The following is a 22,812-nucleotide window of genomic DNA, read 5'->3' as shown; positions in this document are numbered from 1 at the left end:
TCGAACTCACCACCTTGTTACGCACCGGCGCTGACCAGTTTTGGTCAGTGGTTAAAGCTTTGCTCTAAAGCAGCAGAGTTACAGAGAATAGGCTGAAGACCCTGGCAAACTCTCCAAGCCTTCTCACTCTTGCTTCCACAGAAGTCTTCCCACTTCTTCAGGATCCTGCTGGCTCTTGTATCTTCACTCAAGACACCAGACAACTCAGTAGTCTTATATAAAAGATCTACTTTATTCTACTATATACAGCTCCAAAACTATCCAATACAACTCCTCCACTACTACCCACAAAATACATTGGGATTCATAGCCATTATTATAGTCATTGCAAAATACCACCCACTGTTGTCTGTTTCCACCCAGTGGGCGTGTACATCCACTCTCATTGGCTCTCTTGGTTCAACCCACAATTAATGATTTCATCATTTCACCTTGTCCACTTAACAATTCTCAGGTGTGTTCAATTATCCACTTTGCATTTCTGTCCTTGGCATTTAGGACTTGTTAATTCCATTACCTTTTACACCCGTGTGGCTTCTAATTGCTTCTGCTGAGTCACCCTGACTCTCACATACATGTTTTATTTCATTCACTGTATAGCCCATGTTGCATTTTCCTTAACAACAAATGTGTTTGAATGACAATCTGTGAGCAACTGTGGTTCATACTTACTGCATGACAGTTAATGATATCACCAGAAGCCATCCCTAGGTCTCAAGTTTTGGCTCAGAAACCTCAGCCTGAGACAATCCTGAACTGTCTACCATGAATATCAGTGAACTCAGCAGGGTAATGTTTTACTCAGATGCTACTCCACAACATCCTGATGATCACCAGGTACTGAACTGTATCTTGTGAGGAGATTGGCTTCCCATTATTTTCCAAGCTAGAAATAGCTGATTTTTTTCTCTATAGGTCCAGCATGGGCATTAGTGTGAGATCCAAGTGTTGACTGCATTATTAACAAAAAGACTACTGCATCATGAATAAAATTTGGATTTTAAAAATAGGAATCTTTTTATTGCTTTGAATGAAGTTCATGTACTGAATTACCAAAAAAAAAAAAAAAAAAAAAACCAAAATCTGTGACGTATAATGTAGTCCTATATATGTTTCCTCAGATGCAAGGACAACTGAATTCAGTGGTAGCTCTGGTAACTGTATACAGGATTTCAGACTAATTATGTTATTGTAAATAAAAGTGAATGCAAAGTAAAGTTTATTAGAATTATTAGAGCACAATGTATGAAGCACAGTGTTCTCTTGCTTGAATTGTTCTTTTGGCAGAGTAGTTAGTTCCTTGTGAAATTGTTCCTTGTTTGAAGCATAATTTCAACATTCTGCAAAGAACAGAAAAAGAAGTACATATAAGAACCAGGGCTTTTCTCTACCCACATCAAATCAGTAACAAAAAATTATCAGCGTGGAAAAATAATGGCAAGTTTCTCTCATTGAAATCTTTAGCACAGCAACATCCAACTTTGTAGCCTGTTACAGGTTTGTGTCAGAGTGACTTATAGTGGTCTACTTGGTTTGTTTGTTTAATTTTATTAAAATATTTTAATCCTAACAGAACAGAGAAGAGATTGAATGGGATTGTTTTGTGCCATTACAGATAACCTGATAAAACTCTGCTTACTGTCTAGACAAAAGCTATTGACTAGAAGCTGGAAAGCAGTGAAAAGAAGCCGTTTAAAAATGCATCAGTTGCATGGAAACTATGGTCCATAGGCTGAATGTGGCCCCCAAGGCTGATTTTGAGGATAAAGATCCTCATGCCCCACCACCAAATTTTTAGGGGGAATATTTAACCCCAAAGTTGCCAGTAGCATCCCCCTAAAGCCTCTAGTGGGTATTATTGGTACTTTTGTCGCATTCCAGGGTCCATCCACTTTTTTAAAAAGACCTGCACAGTGCTTTCTTTTCAAAACAGTACACCATCAGACTGATGAATTCCTAGTTTGAAAAAGTCCCTGTACAAATCTAAAACAATGCCTGGAAAAATATGGCAAGATTGGCAGTAGTGTACACACACCACAGACCAAGGTACAGTATAAGGTTTCTCAGAGCCTGGAGCTTCTTCTCTTAAAGCAAAAATATGGAAACATGGGAAAGACCACAGGCTTGAAAAGTATGTATTTCTTCATTTGTTAGACTTGTTTTTTTTTATCTGAGTAGTACATACTGTCCAAAATTTCATAGATGAAAACCAGGACATGTTTGGACAAGCAACATCAAGGTGTAAATGAAATGGCAAAATTTATTATTGAGTAAGAACAAAAAAGCTTCCAGCAGTTTGCTTTTCCCTGAGCCTACTGAGAAAGACAAGAAGCTGGCCCTCTCTTCTCCTTTTCCCCAGCTGAGTTAATGGAGTGCAAAACACTTTTGTACTTTGAACTCAATTTTAGAAACTGAAGTAAGGTGAGGATACATGGAAAGTGGGAGGAGGAGAAAGAAACCAGCTAAAACAGTGGGCAGCAGAAGATTAATTGAGACTGTTTATGCCAAACAGCAGAGTCAGTTTGCAGTTTCAGCTGATACATAATATATTATACTTAACAGCATTCTTAGGAGATGGCCGTTGTAACATCAACCTTGTAGCTTTTATCAGAGCCTGGCTTTTGTGCATCCAGCTTTTATCAGAGCCTGGATTTTCCCTAAGTCTCAGGTGTGATGCTGAAACCTCAGTGCCTGGAATAGTTCTGACCTGCAAGCCTTTATGAGGATGCCATTGTCTGATTGGAGGAGGAGATTTTTTTTTTCAACATTTGTCATTTGGAATGAGGGGTGGTATGCAGGTTGACAGTGGGTGAGTGTCTCTTTTGGGTCTCACAGACAGGCAATGCAGTTCTTCAGTCCTCAGTCCTTACTTAATAGAAAAATGCTCCTACCCATACCTGGCCCAGAGGGACCTTGAAACTGTGGTACACGCCCTGGTAACCTCGAGACTGGATTTCTGCAATGTACTCTACATGGGGCAACCCTTATACCAAACCCGGAAGCTTCAAATGGTGCAGAATATGGCAGCCAGGCTGGTCACTGGCACGTCCAGGGCCAGCCACATAACACCGGTATTAAAAGATCTCCATTGGCTGCCCATCTGCTTCCGGGCGCAATATAAGGTGTTGGTAATGACCTATAAAGCCCTAAATGGCTTGGGCCCAGGATACCTGAAGGACCGCCTCTCCCCATACACTCCGCCCCGCACCCTCAGAACATCTGGGCAGCAATTACTTAGGGTTCCCGGGGCGAGATTGGTCTCCACTACCAGGAGGACCTTTTCCATCGCCGCCCCGGCCCTTTGGAACACGCTGCCCATAGAGCTCCGCTCAGCTACCTCCCTGGCCCAATTCAGACGGGACCTAAAGACCTTTCTGTTCCGGACCGCATTCCCTGAATAAGGTCCTATAGGCCTCCTCCGCCGCACTGGCAACGGGACTGGCTAATCCTGGGGCCTTTTGTCTTTATGTTTTTTGTAATTGTGTTATGCTTTTAATTGTCCATTATTGTATTTTAACTGCTGTAAACCGCCCTGATCTGATGGAAGGGCGGTATATAAATAAAAATTTTATTGTATTTATTATTTTATACATACTCTAACCAAAAGCAAGGCCATAAAACAGAAGAGGAACATAGAAAAATTAGTTTAATAGGTGTTTGTCATAAGCTGCTATCATCAATAGTGTCATGCATACCACTACAAAAATCTGTTGCATTTCTGAAGAGAGGAGGGGGAAAAAATTGTTACCTTCGGGTACTAGGATTTTATAGAAACACCATGGAACAGCAGGAGGTCTGGATTCAAAGCAGCATCCTCTGCTCTCACATATATCAGCAGGAATCCCAGGATATCCACAGTTCTTTCTGACTCTCACTTCTGCAGGACATACCTTTTTAACTGTTTTTTGGGGGGAAATATCATAAGATTAGTGGATCCCTCTTACAATGTCAGACTTTGCACATCTGTTTGGAATATGACTGCTAATGTCCTGCCACCCATGACATATGTAGATTAAAATAGCTCCCTTAGTTCAGGTAACTATAGTAATCTAAACAATTAACAACATATATCAGTTTTCACCTCCATCAGGTCTTTTGTAAAGCTAATGGGTCTTGTCCACTCAAGAACAAGCCATCCTAAAATACTGTGAATTACAACAAAATAATACATTGTTGCTGGGAAAAAGTTAGTTCTCCTCCAGCTGATGTGGGAACTGTAGCTAAACCCATAGGGAACAGAAGAATCCAAGGGTGATAGCAGATCATAAAATCATAGAGTTGGAAGAGACCATAAGGGCCATCTAGTTGAACCTCCTACCATGGAGGAATACACAATAAAAGCACATCTGACCATGTGATAGCCATCCAGCCCCTGCTTTAAAACCTCCAAAAAAGGAGACTCCACCACACTGAGGCAGCTTGTTCCACTGTTGAACAGCTCTTACCATAAGGAAGTTCTTCCTAATCTTTTGCTAGAATCTCTTTTCCTGTAGCTTGAATTCATTGTTTCATGTCCTAGATTCTGGAGCAGCAAAAAACAAACTTGCTCCATCCTCAATATGCCATCCTTTCAAATATTTAAATATGACTACTATGTCCCCTCTTAACCTTCTCTTCTCCAGGCTAAACATACCCAGCTCTCTGAGCCACTCCTTATAGGGCATAGTTTCCAGACTTTTCACCATTTTGGTTCCTCTGAACTCTCTCTGGCTGATGTGCCTGATGTTCTTACTAATCAAAAAGTCCTATAGCTTTGACCTTGTGAACTCTGGTTCTGCTACATTATTCTTTAAATCCTCTTTTTGCAATGTGCCAGTGTTTCCATCTACATCACTCTTGCATTACTGTATCACCTATGCAAAGGGAGACAGTTGCCATGCTTGCATAATCTCAGATAGCATCTTCCAGAAAGCAGACAGGACTGCATGGCAAAGCCAAAGCTAAAGCCTTTTTTATTGTCTCTATCATGCAGGATAGCTGTAGCTTGAACCTGCAGATGTGAACTCTTAATAATTTCATCGCTGAGTTGATTCATGCCCAACAAGCTGCTACTCAGCCCTCATTTCAAACAGTGCAATGCAGGCTGAGATACATCTGGTTTTGCTGCATAAATCAAAGTTCTCTTTTTCTTTCTTTGCTTCATTAAGAGCACCATGTTCTGAGGCAGCTCTATAAAGATCATCTGTTTTTCACCTACTGTATATTTGGTCATTTTTGCTTATGCCTGATACTTTGTACTTAAAGAGTTTGTCATAACCAAAACTGCTGAATAGATGTAATTTTTAAAAATGCCTCCGGTACAGAGCTGTACATGTCATCATTAATTATATGAAGCATGAGCCAAAACTGTGGTTTTACCTTTGTTGTGTGTCTTTAAGTCATTTCCAATTTATGGTGACCCTATCACAGGGCTTTATTGGCAAGATTTGTTCAGAGTGGGTTTGCCTTTGTCTTCCTCTGAGATTGAAAGAGGCTATCTCATAATGAGTTTCTTTCTGATAACAAAGTATATCCATCCTTTTGACTGGCAAAACCACTTCTGAGTATTCCTTGCCTAAGAAAACGCTATGAAAATCATAGGTTTGCCATAAACAGTGAGGTGACTTGAAGGCATACACACACACACACTGACCTGAATGCAATTTTGTGTGTGTGTGTGTGTGTAGATAGATAGATAGATAGATAGATAGATAGATAGATAGATAGATAGATATCTCAGAAGCTTTCCAGAGAGGTACATTACGTTTTGGTGGAGCTGGAGCAAAACACCAGGGTACTCCTGGAACAGTTGAATCAAAGCAGCATCCTGCATTCCTGCATTGCTGGGGAGTGATCCCAGGAGGTCCACAGTTCATTCTAGTTTTTGGATCTATGTGGCATCGGCATTCCGCTGTTGAAAACAAAAATTCTGGTTAGCATTTGTATTGTTTGTATGCAGTCTCAACTAATGACACTTTCCCTAATTTCAGATACTTGACTAAATATGAATTCACTCTTTGGTAAAAGCAAATGAAAAAAGTGATACTAAGCTTGTTAAAATCACACAATGGACAACTTATTGTTAATGACATACACACACACATAGGCTTTATGGATGAAGAAAGGGCATTATTTTCTAGCCCTTTGTGCCTTGCCAGCTACTCTCCAGTGCAGCTGTCAAGCCACAGGAAGGGTTCTGTTACTGCTGCTTACTGGTGGGGAGGGAAGGGAGGGCAGTTGGGGCAAGCCAATGAAGATACAGGGAAAAAAAGGAGGGCACACTCCATCATGAGTAGTGTTTCTTTCCCCCTCTGACCTGAGATCACCTGCTTCTTCATTATCTGAATTGCCTCCCCTCTCCCTCCCTGACTCACTAGTAAGCAGCAACAGCAGCATCAAAGACCCCTCTTGGGTTTTGACAGTTGCTGTAGTGTGAGGAGAATATGGAATTGCACAGGCGGAGTGTTACACTCAGCCTGCTCTGTGTAGGATATCAGCCAATGTCTGTTCCCAGCTGTCTTAGAATTATTTCATCTTGATTGCTTGATTGGAGTTTCTTTTTGTGAACATCTCACATGTGAAGAGAAGATAATCATAGGGACTAGAACTTAACTTTTTGGGGTAAACACGTGACAAAAGGCATAATAAATGTGTATATTTGGACAAATGTATGGGTACTAGAACAGATCAAGTCTGAGCTCTCCCTAGAAGCCAGGATGACCACATTGAAGCTGCTGTATTTGAGCTGCATCCTGGGAAGTCATGACTCACTAGAAAAGACGATAATGTTTGGAAAGGTGGAGGGTAGGAGAAACAGAGATAGACAGTATAGACTCAGTCAAGGAGGACATGGCTAGGAGGCTTAAAGAGCTATCTAGAGCTGTTGAAGACAGGAGGTCTTGGAATGTCTCCTTCATGGGGTCACCATGAATCAAAGTTGACCCAAAGGCAGAGACTTCCAGTAGAATCAATTCATCTTATTTATTGACAAGAAAAAGGTAATTTGGGGAAATGTGAAGGGGATTGGGTCCTGCAAAAACAGCCTTGAGGAGCTGCATGCATCCTTGGGGATGTCCTCTGCCCTCTTCTTCACTGAAGTTTCTCCATCAGAGTATGATTATGTGAAGAACAGAACATGTTAATTATTTACATGGGAACAAAAACCTCTTTTTATTGCTTATATCTATAACCCAATTACATTTCTAATTTCTAATTCCTAATTCTTGAAGGGATAGAATTCTACTTTTCTTAACATGTGGCATATTGGTAAATTTCATTGATTGATTGGTTTGCTTTATAGCCTACCTTCCTTCACATATTGGACCCAAATGTTGATGTTCAACATATCGATGCATTCCCATAGCTGCCCATGAAAAAAGAACCAGAAAATACAGGCAGCTATGTTCTACAAACCATTTCTAAAATTGCCTTGTGAAGCTGAAGAATATTAATTTCCTGTTCAATACCAAACAATCCCTAAACACTTTGTATGACAATAGAAAGAGTTCATAATAAGATATAACTTCTGGGAAATCGTTTTTTTCTCTTGGAAAGTGGACTGCAGCTCTGCTCAGAGAGGACAAGGAAGTTTGAGGGGGGTAGCAGGTGATACCTTTGTCCCACTTAATAAAAACCTTCCAGCATTTAGACCCTTGCATACTCTAGCACAGCTACATTACTCCTCTTAGCATTAAGATGTAGCCTTAAAGTTGAGTAACAGTACATGCAGGTTCATCCATACAATTTTAAATACTAGCTATTGAGCTGAGAGGAAATGTTTGTCTCACTTTCCGTAATATAGCATTGTCCGACCTGCCCATATTAGCAGATCTTGAGTAAAACTACTTACGTGGAGCTTTGTCCCCTTCAATAAGTGTGCTGAGTCCTAAAATTAAAATAAGGGGCAGTAACCAGACCCCCTTCTGTTCCATGGTGACTTGAAACCCTTGGAAAGAAAGGAATGAAATCAAGAAGAGTCAAAATTGGGTTCATTTTATACTATAATTAATGTTTGTGTACTGAATCCAGATAACACATTGCCAGACGTACTCCACCTCAAGTATCTCAATATATCTTTGATTAGGAAATGCTACCAAATTTCCCTGCGTATGCAGTAGTGATATTGGGATGATAAATGCAAAAGGAAGTGATAAAAATGGCATTGGTCAACTACCTTTAATTACCTCCGCTGGGATGCAAGCCAACATTGGAACCATTGGAGCAGCTTCATGTGGAAGGCATTTTAGAAAGCCAAAAAGACATGCACAAGAACTAATGCAATTTCTGCACATCAAGTTCACCCCAATATCATGAGTTTTTCTTGGGAAGATTTGTTCAGAGGGGGTTTGCCTTTGCGCCTTCTGAGACTGGTTGTCCAGTAGGTTTCTATGCCCTAGTGGGGATTCAAAGCCTGCTTTCCAGAGTCAAAGCCAAGTGCCCAAACCACTACACTATGCTGCCTCTCTCTAGACTCTCCCTTAGTCTATCAAAATGCCAGCATATGTCTTGAATCCATTGTTCTGGGTCCTGTTCTCTGGAGCAGCAGAAAACAAGCTTGCTCCATCCTCAATATGACGTCCTTTCAAATATTTAAACAGGGCTATCATACCACCTCTTAACTGTCTTTTCTCCAGGCTAAACATCCCCAGCTCCCTAAGTCGTTCTTCATAGGGCATAGGGTTTTCATATCAGCATCAGAAATAAGGTAATACCATATCAACAGTGAAAGCAGCATAATATAATTTAAAATGCTGAATCACTCAATTTTTTAAAAAATAAAAATTAAACTGAAGATCTTTGCTTCAACAAAGGGTGGAGATCTATAGAGTGTGCCATAGCAATTATATATACTATCAGTAAAGGTTTTCCTCTAGCCAACTGTTAAATGCTTTGTTATCCCTCTTATCTAGGGCTTGTTAGGTGTGTACATGCTCTTTACATCATAAATAGCCTCGTGACTAAAATCAATGGAATTTTTAAATGAATATGTAAACTTAGGGCTGGTACCTCCAACAAACAGTTTAATCTGATATCTGCTTTCAGCCTTGTTTTAAACAAAAAAATTCTAACTCTTAATGCAATAGCTTTAGTATATTTCTTTATGTTAGGTCAGATGAGTGATTACAGAACACCATTACAGCCCTTAACAATGGCCAGAATCTTCTTGGTTATTTATTTATATTTACACTAAATTTCTGCATCTTTTCTCAGGCATTACAAAAGGAGATATCCAGTACATCCTTGTGCAATACCTTTATCTGCACAGTGAGAGCCAAATAGCACCTAAACACATTACATCCTTCTGACCACTGACTGTTTGGATATACTACTTTAAAAACAAACAAACAAACAAACCACCCTAGGCCCAATCTTTAGCTGTCATTGCATAGCCAGAGAAAAAGTCTTTGCCTTCTTGGATGTCCAAAGACTACACTGAAGGCACAGAAGGGCAATGGCTACTCCTTCTCTTTCAAATGGCAATGGCATCAGATAGCGCCTGGATATAGCTCTTCCCTCCTGTCACCAACTGGCTGAAGTCTGGGCACTGTCCAGGTGCTGTATCACAGCTGGAGTCAGTGAAAGGGTTCTGTTGGAAGTCTGTATGCCACTAGCACTCTAATAGGGACTTGGCAATAGTTACCCAGAACATCTGAAGTTCATTTCTTTGCTGGTCTTCAGATATAATATATTCTCTCTTCTGTGATGAAAGCCACCATGATGTAGTGGTTTGAGTGTTGGTCCAGGGCATTGGGAAACCAGGGTTTGAATCCTCTCTCAGCCAAGGAAACCCACTGGGCGACCTTGGGCAAGTCACACTAATTTTAGTCAAAAAAGCATGTTGCGAGGGACTTAATTTTAGAAGCCTGAGTAAAGATTGTGGGTGAACAGAATGAGTCCTTTAATTAATGTTGTGATTTCAGAGGTGATTTCATTTACGACTGAAAATTGGCATTTGTACTAGTGTGAGAGCTTCCATGATGTAGTGGTTTGAGTGTTGGTCATTGACTCTGGAAACCAACAAGATTCTTATCCCCTCTCAGCCATAGAAACCTCCTGTGTGGCCTTGGGCAAGTGGCATTCTCATGGCCTCAGAGGAAGGCAAGGGCAACCCCACTCTGAAGAAATACAGTCAAGGACAGAAAAGGTTTGCAAAGGAGGAGGGAGGATCAGGGCCTTCAAGCCTCATATCTTCCTTGAATAATTCTTGTACCGCTCCCCAGGTATTCTACACTACAGTTTGATAACCACTGCTCTACTGTATTCTATGTAGGGCAGACATAAATAGAAAGAGAGAGAGATTTTTATTTGAACAGGCATTTTGTGAGTAACTGGCTATGGAGAAGGATTTTTAAAGTACTGATGTTTTAACGTTGTAGTTTATTCAATTTTTTAAAAAAAAACTTTTTTATTATCAGATTTTTTTAAAAAAAAATACCTTGTTTTAATTCATATCCTCTGCAGCCTTGGATCCCATGTCAAAAGAAGTGTGAGATACAGATTAAATAGCAGATAGATCGAAAGATCAAATCAAAAGCGCATCAGTAAAAATCCACTGGGAAACAATTTGTTTCACTAACACAGGCAGCAAAATTGTATGGTGCCAGCCTTGGCAGTAGGTCTCCACAATTTCAGAACAAAACCCTACCAGCCTGCTTGGAGATGTTGGTGATTCTACATCCAGAGCATGTGCTTTGCTACCTTCTACATCCAGAGCATGTGCTTTGCTACTTACTGACTGTGGAAGGAGGGAGTCCCACTACATTTGAAAGGAAAGAACTGGAAATCTTATCACTCTACTGGATTTCTGAAAATATTCCAAAGGCATTGATTTCTTGTTTCTAAATACAGGAAACCTGCTCTTAAGCCTGTTGCTATCTGCATATCTGGTAAGAATGAATTATATCTGTGATGGAACATGGCAGTTTTTATTTTCTTAATGATAACATGTCAGCATATTTTAAACTTGCCATACATTCCATATCTTAGATCAATATTCCTCCACACTCAATTATGCATGCCAATGCTAATTTTAACTCTGCCCCTGGAGTAGTTGATTTTGTAAAAACAAAAGAAACATCCAGCAGGTGGGAGATAGATAAGGATCACAGCATTAGGTGAAGGGAGCAAACTAATCAACCCTTTCCGCCCACATTGTGATCCAGGATTGGTTACCCCCCCCCCCAAAAAAAAGATAACCCACCCACTGTCTGGAATCATGAAAAAAAACCTCTTACTCTCATTATTGATGGGTGAAAGTAGTATTTCACATCATCCTAAGGACTGGAGCACAGCTTTGGCACAGCTTCTGGCCTCTTAAGATGCATGTGTCATTTAAACAGCATACCTCCAAAGTGACTTGAAGCAGCTTTATTTTGGCCTGTCTGTTCTGGCCCATAGAGTGTTTTCACAACACTTAAGGTCGAGTCATAGTGCTATAATTGCATAGTGTGAAAAGACTCTCTTTCCTGATGATTACAAACTTCTTTGATTCACCCTGAAATGTGTGTTTGAACACATTGTGGAAACGTTGTCATGACATGTTGTCCAGGGGTGGTTTTTGGTCTGAGCAGGAGAGTGCCTTACTCCAAAGTGGCAGAATAAGTCCTGACTCCTGCTTGGAAAATGGATTACCTGTAATCCCATGACAAATTTGCTCTTCTACATTCCTATACCCAGCTGGTTGAATTATTACAACCAGTGTTGTTTATATATCAGGGGGAAATTCTCATGCTGCATAGTTTATTCACAAGAGTCTTCAGAGACTGAGGATTATTACTGAATGAACCCTTAAATCCTAATCCAAAATCCAAAGGTCAATGTTGTTGTTGTGTACCTTCAAGTCATTTATGATTTATGATGACCCTAACATGAACCCATCACAGGGGTTTCTTAGCAAGATTTGTTCAAAGGGGGGGGGTTGCCTTTCCCTTCCTCTGAAGCTGGGAGAATGTCACTTGCCCAAGGTCATCCAGTGAGTTTCCATGGCTTAGAGGGAATTGAAACCCTGTTCTCTGAGAATCCTAGTCCTGTACACAAACCGCTGTCCCATGCTGCCTATGTAAATACTCAGATGAAAACTGTGATGGTTTCAAAAAGATGTAACTGTTCACCTCCCACCTTTTTGTTTTTCTGGTACAGAACCTCTGATGAGCTTCTTGAACTATAGGTTTCTCTGGAACCATAGTTGGGGACTATAGTCCCCCTCAACATCTCCCCAAGGTGTCTGGGGGATTCTGGTAGTTGTAATCCAGAAAAGCAGCCTTTTCTAACTTTGTCCCCTGAACACAATTTAGACAATAACAAATGCTGTGTACTGGATTTCTGATTTAATGTCCTTATGTTTTCTTCACACATTTTTGGAACCTTGAAAGTATCAGGCATGGGGAAATTCAATTTTAATAATGGCTGGCATCCTGTTGAGAATTTATGACATCATAAACCAAATCTTGATTGTATGGTTTAAAACTGTGGCCTTGTGCAACAGTCACATTTCCAGGAGGGAAGTGTTGTTGTAGCTGGGACCATTGCACAAGCAGCAGAGGCAGGATGACCAGATGTTGTCCTTTTCCAGAGCATGCCCTACATTCCAACCTTCTGCCCAGGGGGGATTTCAAAATGCCCTCCATTCTGAGTATGACTAAGAAGCATGAATTTGTATTTGTATTAGCGTTTTTAGATTTTGTTTAGTAATGTCCTACACTTTTCTTGAAAATCCTACATTTTGTGGTGCCTTGTCTTCCTTTGTAGTTAGGCCATCTGGTCACCCTGAGCAGAAGAAGCAGTGTGGTCATTGAGTAGCAGTCACAATGTCTAATGGTACAGCACTTTGTGGGACAGACTGCCACTGAGTAATGATAGCACAAGGAAAGGGTGTGCAATGGTCCCCAACAGAGGGATAGGGCATGGTACATCCAGAGTGGAGGGCAGTGGAAAACCATAGGGGAAAATATGCCCATTTCCTTATATGGTATCCTGTTGTGTGGCAGAAGCTACTAGTGCACAACAGAACATCTTGCATTGTGCTTCATTGCACACTGCCACAATTCACTAACATGGTTGCATATCATGTGAGTGATGTAGCCCTTTCATAATAAATGTACTTACTATTGCTATCATAAAGTTACTTGTCATAGCCTGTGATGCAGGATCTTGGGCTACTGTTGTCCATTGTGCCACATATAATTAGGATTTATGCTAGCATCAATGCTAGTTTTTTTTTTTTATCCAGAGCCTTGTGTGATATTTAACTTAGCATCAGCAGCTTTATTTCAATAACCATAATCTGTAGTATAAAGCAGTATGGAGACAAAAATCGCAAGCCAGCTAAAATTACAAAGATTTGGAAATACCCAGACTGTTGTTTTCAATAAAGCTAAACAGCAATCCATAGCTCTAGTAATCGGATACACTGTACAACAGCAGATAGCTTCAAGGCAGATAGCAGAGAGGAGGAAGAGAAGGAGGGGAAGTAGTAGTAATAGTAGTGGGGAGAGAAGAGGGAGGATGATAGTACTTGGTGGTGAAAATAGAAAAGTATAATTCACAACTTGTTTTCATGTAAGATATCTCCAAAACCTTTGAGAGCATAAACAGAACCTTACAGCAGGGGTCGGCAACCCCCGGCCCGCAAGGCGGATGTGGCCCGCAGAGGCGGCATGACTGGCCCCAGCCCGGTCCTGCCGCTGCCTCCTCCTCCTCCTCCTCCTCCACCTGGGCCGCGTGACCACGCTGCCCTCCTCCTCCTCCACCACGCGGAGGAGGAAGAGGAGGGCCGCGCAGCCTGGGGCAAAGGAGGCAAAGGGGGAATCCCCGTGCCGCCCTCCCTGCCTCCCAGCACCACCCACCTCCTTCTCCTCTGCCTCCTCCGCCCCGCCCCCAGGCCGCGTGGCACATGGAGGAGGGGGAGGAGGAAGAGGAGGAGGGGGAGATGGAGGAGAAAGAAGAGGAGGAAGAGGAGGGGGAGCATAAGGAGGAGGGGGAGCAGAAAGAGGAGGAGGAAGAGGAGGAGGGGGAGCAGAAGGAGGAGGAGGAAGAGGAGGAGGGGGGAGCAGGAGGAGGGGGAGGAGGAAGAGGAGGAGAAAGAAGAGGCGGAAGAGGAGGAGGGGGAGCAGAAGGAGGAGGAGGAAGAGGAGGAAGGAAGAGGTGGTGAGTGGTGGTGATGATGATGATGATGATGATGATGATGATGATGATGATATGAGTCAGCTTGAGAGGCATGCAGGCACTGTTTCTTAAGCCAAGAGAGTGTCAACTTCCAAAGTGTGTTTTGGATGCTTTTAATGCTAACAAGTCTCCCTTGTTTTGACAGTGATAGTGTGATGATGAAGATGATGATGATGATGATGATGATGATGATGATGATGATGATGATGATGATGATATGAGTCAGCTTGAGAGGCATGCACACACTGTTTCTGAAGCCAAGAGAGTGTGACTTTCCAAAGTGCCTTTTCTGTGTGTTTTTGGTTCTTTAATGGTGATACTGATATCAGAAAGCCTCTGAGGCATAGTCAATGTAAATTGCTGTGATTTTTACAAACTCATGCGCAGTGAAGAAAAACCACAGTCCCTTGACCAAGTACACACTTCTGAGAAGTACACTTGGTGCAAGAACTGTGAAACTATCTTGACATGTTCAATATGCATAGCCATGTTAAACCATGCTAAGTGTTAAACCCAAGGGGTTTGGTTATGGAATAAGCCTCTGAAATATACAAGAGGCCATCTTAAGTAAAGCCATGTTCAATGCCCAAATGTGCTGTTTGGAATGGGGGGAGGGGGGGTTGGCCAGAAAGGGAAGTACATTTCTGCCATCTGTCTAGGAATAATGCCCAAATGTCCTCCATTTTGATCATGCCTAAGAAACATGCATTTATATTAACATTTTTAAAAAATCATCAAAATTTTTCGCATGTCCTCCATTTTTAAAAAAAGTGTCCTACATTTGAAAATGTTGTCCTATATTATTTAATTATTTAATTATTTATTTTTTTGCTCCTCCCCCCCCCCCCCCCCATTGTCTGGGGGACACCAACCCGGCCCCCGGCTCAAAAAGGTTGCCTACCCCTGCCTTACAGCAACAAAAACTGAAAGCCTAAGACAGATAAAGTCAAATCTGATGTACTATCATTTTTATAATATGAGACAGAGCTGGAAGGCTTTACTTATGACTGAGAAAGGTAAACAAGAATATTACTGAACATAGTTTTGCCTGACAACTTAATTTGAAGAAGGCTTCCACTACCCAATGCTTGGCAGATACCCATTTTAACAAGCATGGTCAATGGTTCCAAATTTTGAGAGCAGCTTTTCAAAACATCTGAAAGCCACCAGGATGGAAAAGGCTGAGCTAAAACAGAAGTAAAGCCTTCAGTACAGTCTAAGACCTCCTTATCATTAACTGCTACAACAAAATGAAATAGACAGTATGTTCATAAATTCATCTTAAACATTTTATGGTAATATTGCCCTTAACTTCAGTATCTTAGGTTAACATTTTAAGAGCTTATAAATTAAAAAGTAATAATAGATAAAAATTTCACTGTATTGGAGTTTCTTGAGGCTAGAGTCCATGATGAGCTTTCTTCTCTGCAGTCAGTTTGCAGGATATAATTTCACACCTCAGTCCATATTTTTACAATGTTACATTTGTACTCCACCTTTCTTTCAGAGAGATCAAGACAGCATGCATGGCTCTTCTCTGCCAATTTTTTTTAATCATAGCATCCTTGTGAGATAGGTCAGACACATCTTCCAACTCCCACATTGGCTTTCCAGCTGTTGCTCCACCGATTTGTTAGTAATTTGGGGAAGAACTAGAGTAAAAGCTTGTAAGAAAACTATTACATGCCATATCCCTAATAGATCTATTTGATGTAAAATCATGATCTACTTCATGCCATGTATTTTTCTGCTTGGTTATTGGACATCAATATAACTCTAGCCTTGGAATTACTTGTTGATTCTGGGCTAATCTCAGTAGCCTAAAATATATATTTTGAGTCTCCTCTGTATACATTCTTCATTATTAATAACACTGAAGCCAAAGTTTCTCCAAGTGAAGAAGAAAGAAACAGAATCAGAGGAAACCTAAAATGTTGAAATAATGGATAATCATATCAAATACAAAGTATGTGTGCACATCTTCAGACCAAGTATGTATAAAAAATGGAGAGGCCAAAGAAAAGTAAAAGTTGTAATGGCACCAATTGTCAAAAATTGGTATTTTTAAGATTGGGGCAATGAGGCCCCAAGTAATCCTTTTCTCCAGCAAAATGGTGCTTTCCCCTAGGGGTTCATCCATCAATAATTTCAGAGACTTCAGGAAGAAGGATTGCAGAAAAGAACCTGGGAGGGTTTTTTCTAAACTGGGGTGAAATGATAACAGCATTAGTAACAAAAATAAATGGCATTTATGCCGCCAAGAATGTAATAGTGATGGAAACAATATTCAAAAATAATGTAAAGAACGGTAGAAAAACATCCTTCTTGTGTGCCAAGAAACCCTAATAAGAAGAATTTTGGACTAAGGGGAATCTTCACAATTTGGGACTAATTCTGTACAGAATTTGCTTTATATAGGAAGCATTTTCTGTGTAGCAAACAGCATTTTCTGCACGCAATGTTTTTTTCTCTGTGCAAAACAACCATATGCGAATTTTGTGTAGAATAAGTGAAGTCCTTAATTGAGAATAGTGTTTGAAAACGACACCTTTTCAAAGACTTTTTAGCAGCAGGAAGAAAATTTCTAAAATTACTTTTTGTTCCCTTCAAGAGGAAAATTAGTGAAGAATTCCATTCCTAGAATTCAAACATTAATTGTCTATTCAGTGGAAAGAGTGATAAGGAATGTAATGAATTTCTCATTTGCAGTAGCATTCTAAGCTGTGGGGAAAATTGATTGGACAGCGAAATCCTTTACCCCTTCCTTCTGCAAAGCAACCAGTCTAAAAGTTTTCCATTTCCATTCTTCATACTAAAAAATTGTCTTGCTTTTCTGACGGTTCGAAGCACCATGGGACCTTAGGCAAATACTGATAATGTTCATAGCAGCATCCTTTTCCCAAGCATTCATCAGCAGAGATGCCAGGATAACCACATTGGACTCTTTTCTTTGGTGCCATTCCACACATCTTAGCACGTCCTTCAAAGAAAAGAGAGTTACAAAGTGGACTTTATGACTCCTTTTTAAAAAAATAAATAAAAAATGCCCACAAGTTAATGAGCAACTTAGAAAGGGCTGTAATGTATATGAAATTAGAGCAAAATTGTTTGAAGACAGATAGTTTACAGTATGTAAGTTGTGTACACACACACACACACACACACACACATTAACTGCAGCCCATCTACTGGCAGAAGCAAGGAATTTCTTGGGTCTTCCTCTGAGGGCAAATAATGTGGGCCATGGCAGACAGGTCCAGTGACATCCCCACACTGGGTTTCATTGGGTGCTGAGTGCAAGGGCTTCTAGGGGTGGCACACACTCCCGCCCCCCTTGCTGCCCTGTCCTTATGCTGATTAGGAAAAGGAGATGATGGTAAGACAGGGAGTGGCATGGGAGGGTTAGGAAGCATGCACAAGGATGGAGAGTGGCATGCGAGGTACAGGGAGTGGTCCATGGGTAGCAGCGCCAGGGAGCACACATGGGGATGGTGCACCTCTTCTGGGGTGTCACTTGGTTCAAGTCACACCACCGCACCCTCCTAGTGACACCACTGGACAGGTCTGCAACTGTGTCACCTTTGATGTCAGAACCACTACCCCCCCCCCCAAAAAAAAAAAGAACACATTATAAAAGCATTCAAGGAGAAAGAGTGAATCCACAGCCTCCAAAATCTGTGCACCACATGCAAACTTAACCATGAGTCAGTCCCATTCACCTCAGTGGGGCTTACTATTGAAAAGATGTATAGGCTTGCACTATAAGCAGGGCGGGGCGATAATGTTGTACAGATGAAAAAATAATTAATATAGGCTCATGTTAAAGCAGCGGTTCCCAAGCTTTGTTGGGCCGCGACCCCCATTCCAGGCGAAAGTCCCGCCTGCAACCTCCCTCATTGGTTGTGAGGCGAGGAAGGGGTGGGACCCAGTGGGCTTTGCGGCCGGATGTCCTGCCCCTTCCCAACCAATCAGGGAGGCCACCAGGGAAGAAGGGGTGGGACTTCTGGTTGCAAAGGCCGCTGGGGCTTGAAGTCCCGTCCCTTTTACCTTCTCCTCCCGGGTGCCTTCGAGGGCACCCGCAGGGAGAGGGCAAGGGGAGGAGGCGACCCGGCCCTCTCGCCTTCTCCTCCCGAGTGCCTTCAAGGGCACCCGCGGGGAGAAGGGAAGGGGAGGAGGCGACCCCGGCCCTCTCGCCTTCTCCTCACAGGTGCCTTGGAGGGCACCCGCAGGGAAAAAGTGAGGAGGGGGAGGCAGGGGGGAATCCCAACCTGGTGACCACCAAGAAGGGGTCACGTGACCCCCAAAGAGGTCACGACCCCCAGGTTGGGAACCCCTGTGTTAAAGGGTCATGTTATTTCAAAACTATTAGTTTTGTGTATTGAATTAGAAATTATTTTCATATAGGAAATAATCAATATAATTTTATTGTTCTAAGAAATTCAAGTTTGATAATGAATAGATGATATCTTGCAATAAGTGATGCAGGTTCTTATCTTTTTCCAGTCCTTTGCATTCTCTTTCCTGAGAACCTCAAGAAATTACTAAGGGTCCTACATTGCTCTTTTCTTGTGGATGCTGCCTGCCCCTTTGTTTCATACATAGGTGCTCATCACACTAATTATTTTGTTTTGTCCTGTTCAAAACCCACTTCATCTGTGTTCATGGAGATAGCTGAATGCTGACACCATCACCATATTTGTTCTTTATTGGCTTAACTGCCATTGTTTTCTTTACTACACTTTAAGTTCATCAATGTTGGCCATTCACACTACCCAGTTTGCCTCCTTTATTGGTTTCCCTTTATTTATTTTTAAATAAATAAATAGCAATTAAAGCATGAGAACACAACATTATTTCACTACTGTGTTTTTTAAAAATAAAATTAATAATAATTTTTAAAAATCATTTTAAAAATAACACTGTGTATATAGTAGCACAGGAAATCAGAGGAGAGACCATCCTTATTTAATAAAGGCATCTGAATGATGACTTCCAAAATTTAACTGGTCAGGATTGCACCATTATCACACTATTTTAAAAATCTATAAAGGATTTCAAGAATTTAGAGCATAGGAAGCAGACCAAGAAACACAGCTATTCTCTTGAAAAATCTTGTTCTTCTTACTAGTTACTGAACCAGAGCAGAAAATGAGTTATTTAACAGTTTATTTCCAGCATGGAGAGGGGGAAAAATCAATGTCTCAACCACTACAGCACAACAACATTGGGAGAGCCACAACATCATCAATAAGACTGAAGCAAAAGTGAGATTAATATACTTCTATAATGGTATAACTGTACCATATGATAAGCATCAGACCGTATCTTCCTACTATAAACCATTTTCATTATTACCTGTGTCAGAGAGAGGCCGAAAGCACCATCGAGTACTAACAACATATGAATTAAAGCAACATCCTTTTTCTTGGCATTCCTCAGCTGTGATGCCTGGGTATCCACAGTCTTCTCTTGCACTCATGTCCATGAGACAATGTTTGGAAACTGTTTAGAAGAGTGAGACACATTATTGCTCTTCACCTGTTATTTCCTCAGATTTGTCTTCCCTCTGAGTCTGTTAACCATCTAATCAAATCTATTCAACTGTTTATTTTTGAGCAGGAATAAAGTGTGAATTTTTAGAAGCTGTTAGCCCACAGGTGGGGAAAGTTAGCCTCTTCAGATGTTGTTGGCTTCATCTCCCAGGAGTGACAGCCAGCAAGATCAGTGGGAAACTATTGTAAAGACTGTGGTCTAAAATATCTGGGGAACCCAAGATCCTCCATCCTTTGGCTTAGGCAGAAACAAATAATGGTCAGTCAAGGAATTATGCCAGCTTCTTCTGCCACCCCCTGAACTCTACTTCATACCTTCCACCATGATGGTAGAAGTCTTCATTGGGATTGACTGGGATTTTAAAGAGACAGGAATGGTTCCTATCTACTAGTGATCTGAACAGTTCATAGGATGTGTGAGGCTTTGGGATGATAGATCAAGTGCCCTTCCCTGCCCCCCCCCCCACCTGTTCTCAGATATCATTACTGTCTTTGTAATGATACTATTGATTGTTTGCTTTGACCATACTATCTTTTGTGACACCAGCTTACTCCTATCAGAAATTAAGTTAGCAGGTTTCTGTATTGGCCAGAATCTAATTCGTCTTGAGTTATTGGGAAAAATCAGAGAATCTTAATATAAAGTCCTTACCATTATTTACTGGTGGATGGAAACACATAGATGGACCAGAAACTGTAGGATCAAAACAGCACCCAATTCTTTTACACCTCTTACGTGAGATTCCTTCATAACCGCACTGCATCCTTGCCTCTGGTTCAATCATTTTCTTTGCATAACGAAGCGAAACTATAGAAAAGGACATCTTACAACTCTGCTTTTTAATTAATAATCTCAGCTAACAGCAAAGTATATACTTGGGTTGAGTCCAGATTTAGACAGAGAGTTGGCTTGTTGAAATTTTAACACAATCCACTGCTGATTTCTACCTGGACTAAGAAATAGCCTACGGTTAGCTTAAATCCCACTTAGCAAGAATGATGTAAAAGAGAAGAAACGTAAGGCTGCTTCATAAGGAATGCTGGTAGTGTGGCTGCCTTTGTGTTTATTCATAATAAACCCCATCTCACAATTTTCATAATAGATAAAGAAGCTCATCACATGAAGCAGAGTAGTCCCTTCAATCTGAATAGCTCTGTCTGAATGTCTCCCTTCCTTAGTTTTTGGGAATTACAGAATTTAGAAGATTTTTTTTACAGCTTCCAAATATTGTCTTGTCTCTTAAAAACACAAATATTTAGGAATGGTATCATAATGATCCCATTATAGCACTGTATACTATTGTAGTAAGGTCATCCTCCTTTACAGAAAGACTATGACATGAATTGCTTAACAGTATAATATTGTGTTATAACACATAAACTCATATGGGACTAGTATGGATATAATGCTATCAATTAAATCTCTTTTTTTACTCTTAATCACCCAGAAAGTGTTTAGAATCTGCCTGCATTTTTACCAAGCCTTTTCCCAGAAAAAAATACATGGTGTGTCTAAGATTTTTTTTTCTTTTTGTTCCTAAAGTTGAGCATGTGGTGAGGCTGAAGTTCTTAAAAGGCATTTGGTTCTTCTAAGAAATTCAACAAACACACAGCACCTACAATGCATTGCTCATATTTCACAAACGTGGATTAAATAATTAAATGACTAGTGGTGCTGCCTACCTTCCACAAAGCATTACCTCTTTCTCCAGAAGGTTTGAAGCACCACGGGACGTCGGGCACTGTTGAATCAAAGCAACATCCATTTGCTGTGCATTCCTCTGCTGTGATACCTTTGGAAGCGAAATCACAGTTCTTTCGCTCTTTGACATCCATTAGACACTGACATGCATCTGTTGGAAGAAACAAAAACATCTGGGTCCAAGTCTTCAGATAAATACCTCTGAGACCTCTACAGGAATTGTTTCTAAGTAGACAGTGTAGTGTAGTGGTTTGAGCATTGGATTACGACTCTGGAAACCAGAGTTTAAATCCCCCCAACAATGGAAATCCATTTGGTGACCTTGGGCAAGTTACACTCTCTCAGCCTCAGAAGAAGGCAAAGGCAAACTCTCTCTGTACAAATCTTGCCAATAAAGTCCCATGATAGGGTCACCTTAAGGTCACCATAAGACAGAAATTCTTGAAGGAACATAACAATAACAAATATACTGTAATATTGTGCTGTTAAGTGACTGTCTGTTTTCCTTGATTTTCAGTGGTTTATTCTGTTTTTGAATATATTATAGTCTGATGTACACTAACACTGAAAATAACACGTCCAGTGGTTTAATTTGATCATGTTGATTACATGGAATATTTCATTGTTAATGTTAACTAATAGGGCTTATATAACCACATTTGTCACATGACAGCAAAGTAATCAAATATGTAGTGGGTATTGAAGTGAAAGCTATGAGTTGTATCATGCGTTGAGCATATGGGTAAGCAAATGTGGAGAACCTGTGGTCCTCCAGATGTTGTTGCACTACAGCTCCCATCAGCCCAAGCCAGATGGCCAATGGTCACATCTAATGGGAGTAGTAATTCAGCAACATTTGGAGTGCCACAAGTTCCTCTGGTAGAGTAATCACATGATCATTTAATACTCTGGCTAAGTTGTACTTTAAGGTGAGATAAGTCTATAAACAATTAGATGCTAATATACCAATTAGACCCTAACATACCAAAAGATAAAATGCCTGCAGGGTATTGTCTATATGACTGGTGTCCTACACAAGGCAATAGGGTTTCCTTTCCTTCCACTGTCAACATGGATGAAAAGCTGGCCAATATTTGTATTGTCAACAGAAATGATGATAGATGGATAGGCTGACAGGCAGACACATGCATGCCTGGACATGTGCATGTATACATATAGATAGTTATAGAGAGCAAAAATGAAGTTTTTAGTTGGGTAACATCCTATTTTCAATTTACACTGGATTGTATTTTACTGTTAATTCACTAGATAGTATAGTTGGTTTGATTTATTTATTAATAAATAATATATACTTACATGGTGGATGTCCTTTACTCTGGGGACAGAAAAATGTTAAACATATGGCAGCAACAAATAGCCAGTATGTCTTGGGTTCCATTGCTATATCCAAACTGG

General features: G+C 40.7%; 1 protein-coding gene across 1 annotated transcript; it reads right to left on the bottom strand.

Annotated features, from left to right (window-relative positions):
- Positions 1–1,332: 1,332 nt before the first annotated feature.
- LOC149319553 (integumentary mucin C.1-like) lies at positions 1,333–22,812 on the bottom strand. The gene is made up of 8 exons (XM_089508427.1): positions 22,714–22,812; positions 21,395–21,547; positions 20,347–20,502; positions 19,498–19,644; positions 7,829–7,870; positions 5,744–5,890; positions 3,749–3,898; positions 1,333–1,340 (listed from the first exon to the last, which is right to left on the bottom strand). The coding sequence occupies exons 1-8, from the start codon at positions 22,793–22,795 to the stop codon at positions 1,333–1,335; spliced, it is 885 nt and encodes a 294-aa protein (XP_089364553.1). The 5' UTR covers positions 22,796–22,812.

This window comes from Sceloporus occidentalis, unplaced genomic scaffold (genome assembly GCF_023333645.1).
Source record: "Sceloporus occidentalis isolate IW3139 unplaced genomic scaffold, rSceOcc1.0.p SCAF_2, whole genome shotgun sequence".
NCBI lineage: Eukaryota > Metazoa > Chordata > Lepidosauria > Squamata > Phrynosomatidae > Sceloporus > Sceloporus occidentalis.
The sequence above is the reverse complement of the archived record's forward strand: the minus strand, read 5'-3'. Positions and strand labels throughout refer to the sequence as shown.

Bases quoted from the DNA above. Each gene is read 5' to 3' on its own strand.
- LOC149319553 (XM_089508427.1), bottom strand. From the start codon at position 22,795: ATGGAACCCAAGACATACTGGCTATTTGTTGCTGCCATATGTTTAACA. The intron at 21,548-22,713 runs GTAAGTATATAT...TTCTTCCAACAG, and splicing joins GAGTAAAGGACATCCACCAT to ATGCATGTCAGTGTCTAATG. The intron at 20,503-21,394 runs GTAATGCTTTGT...CCTTTTCTATAG, and splicing joins CAAACCTTCTGGAGAAAGAG to TTTCGCTTCGTTATGCAAAG.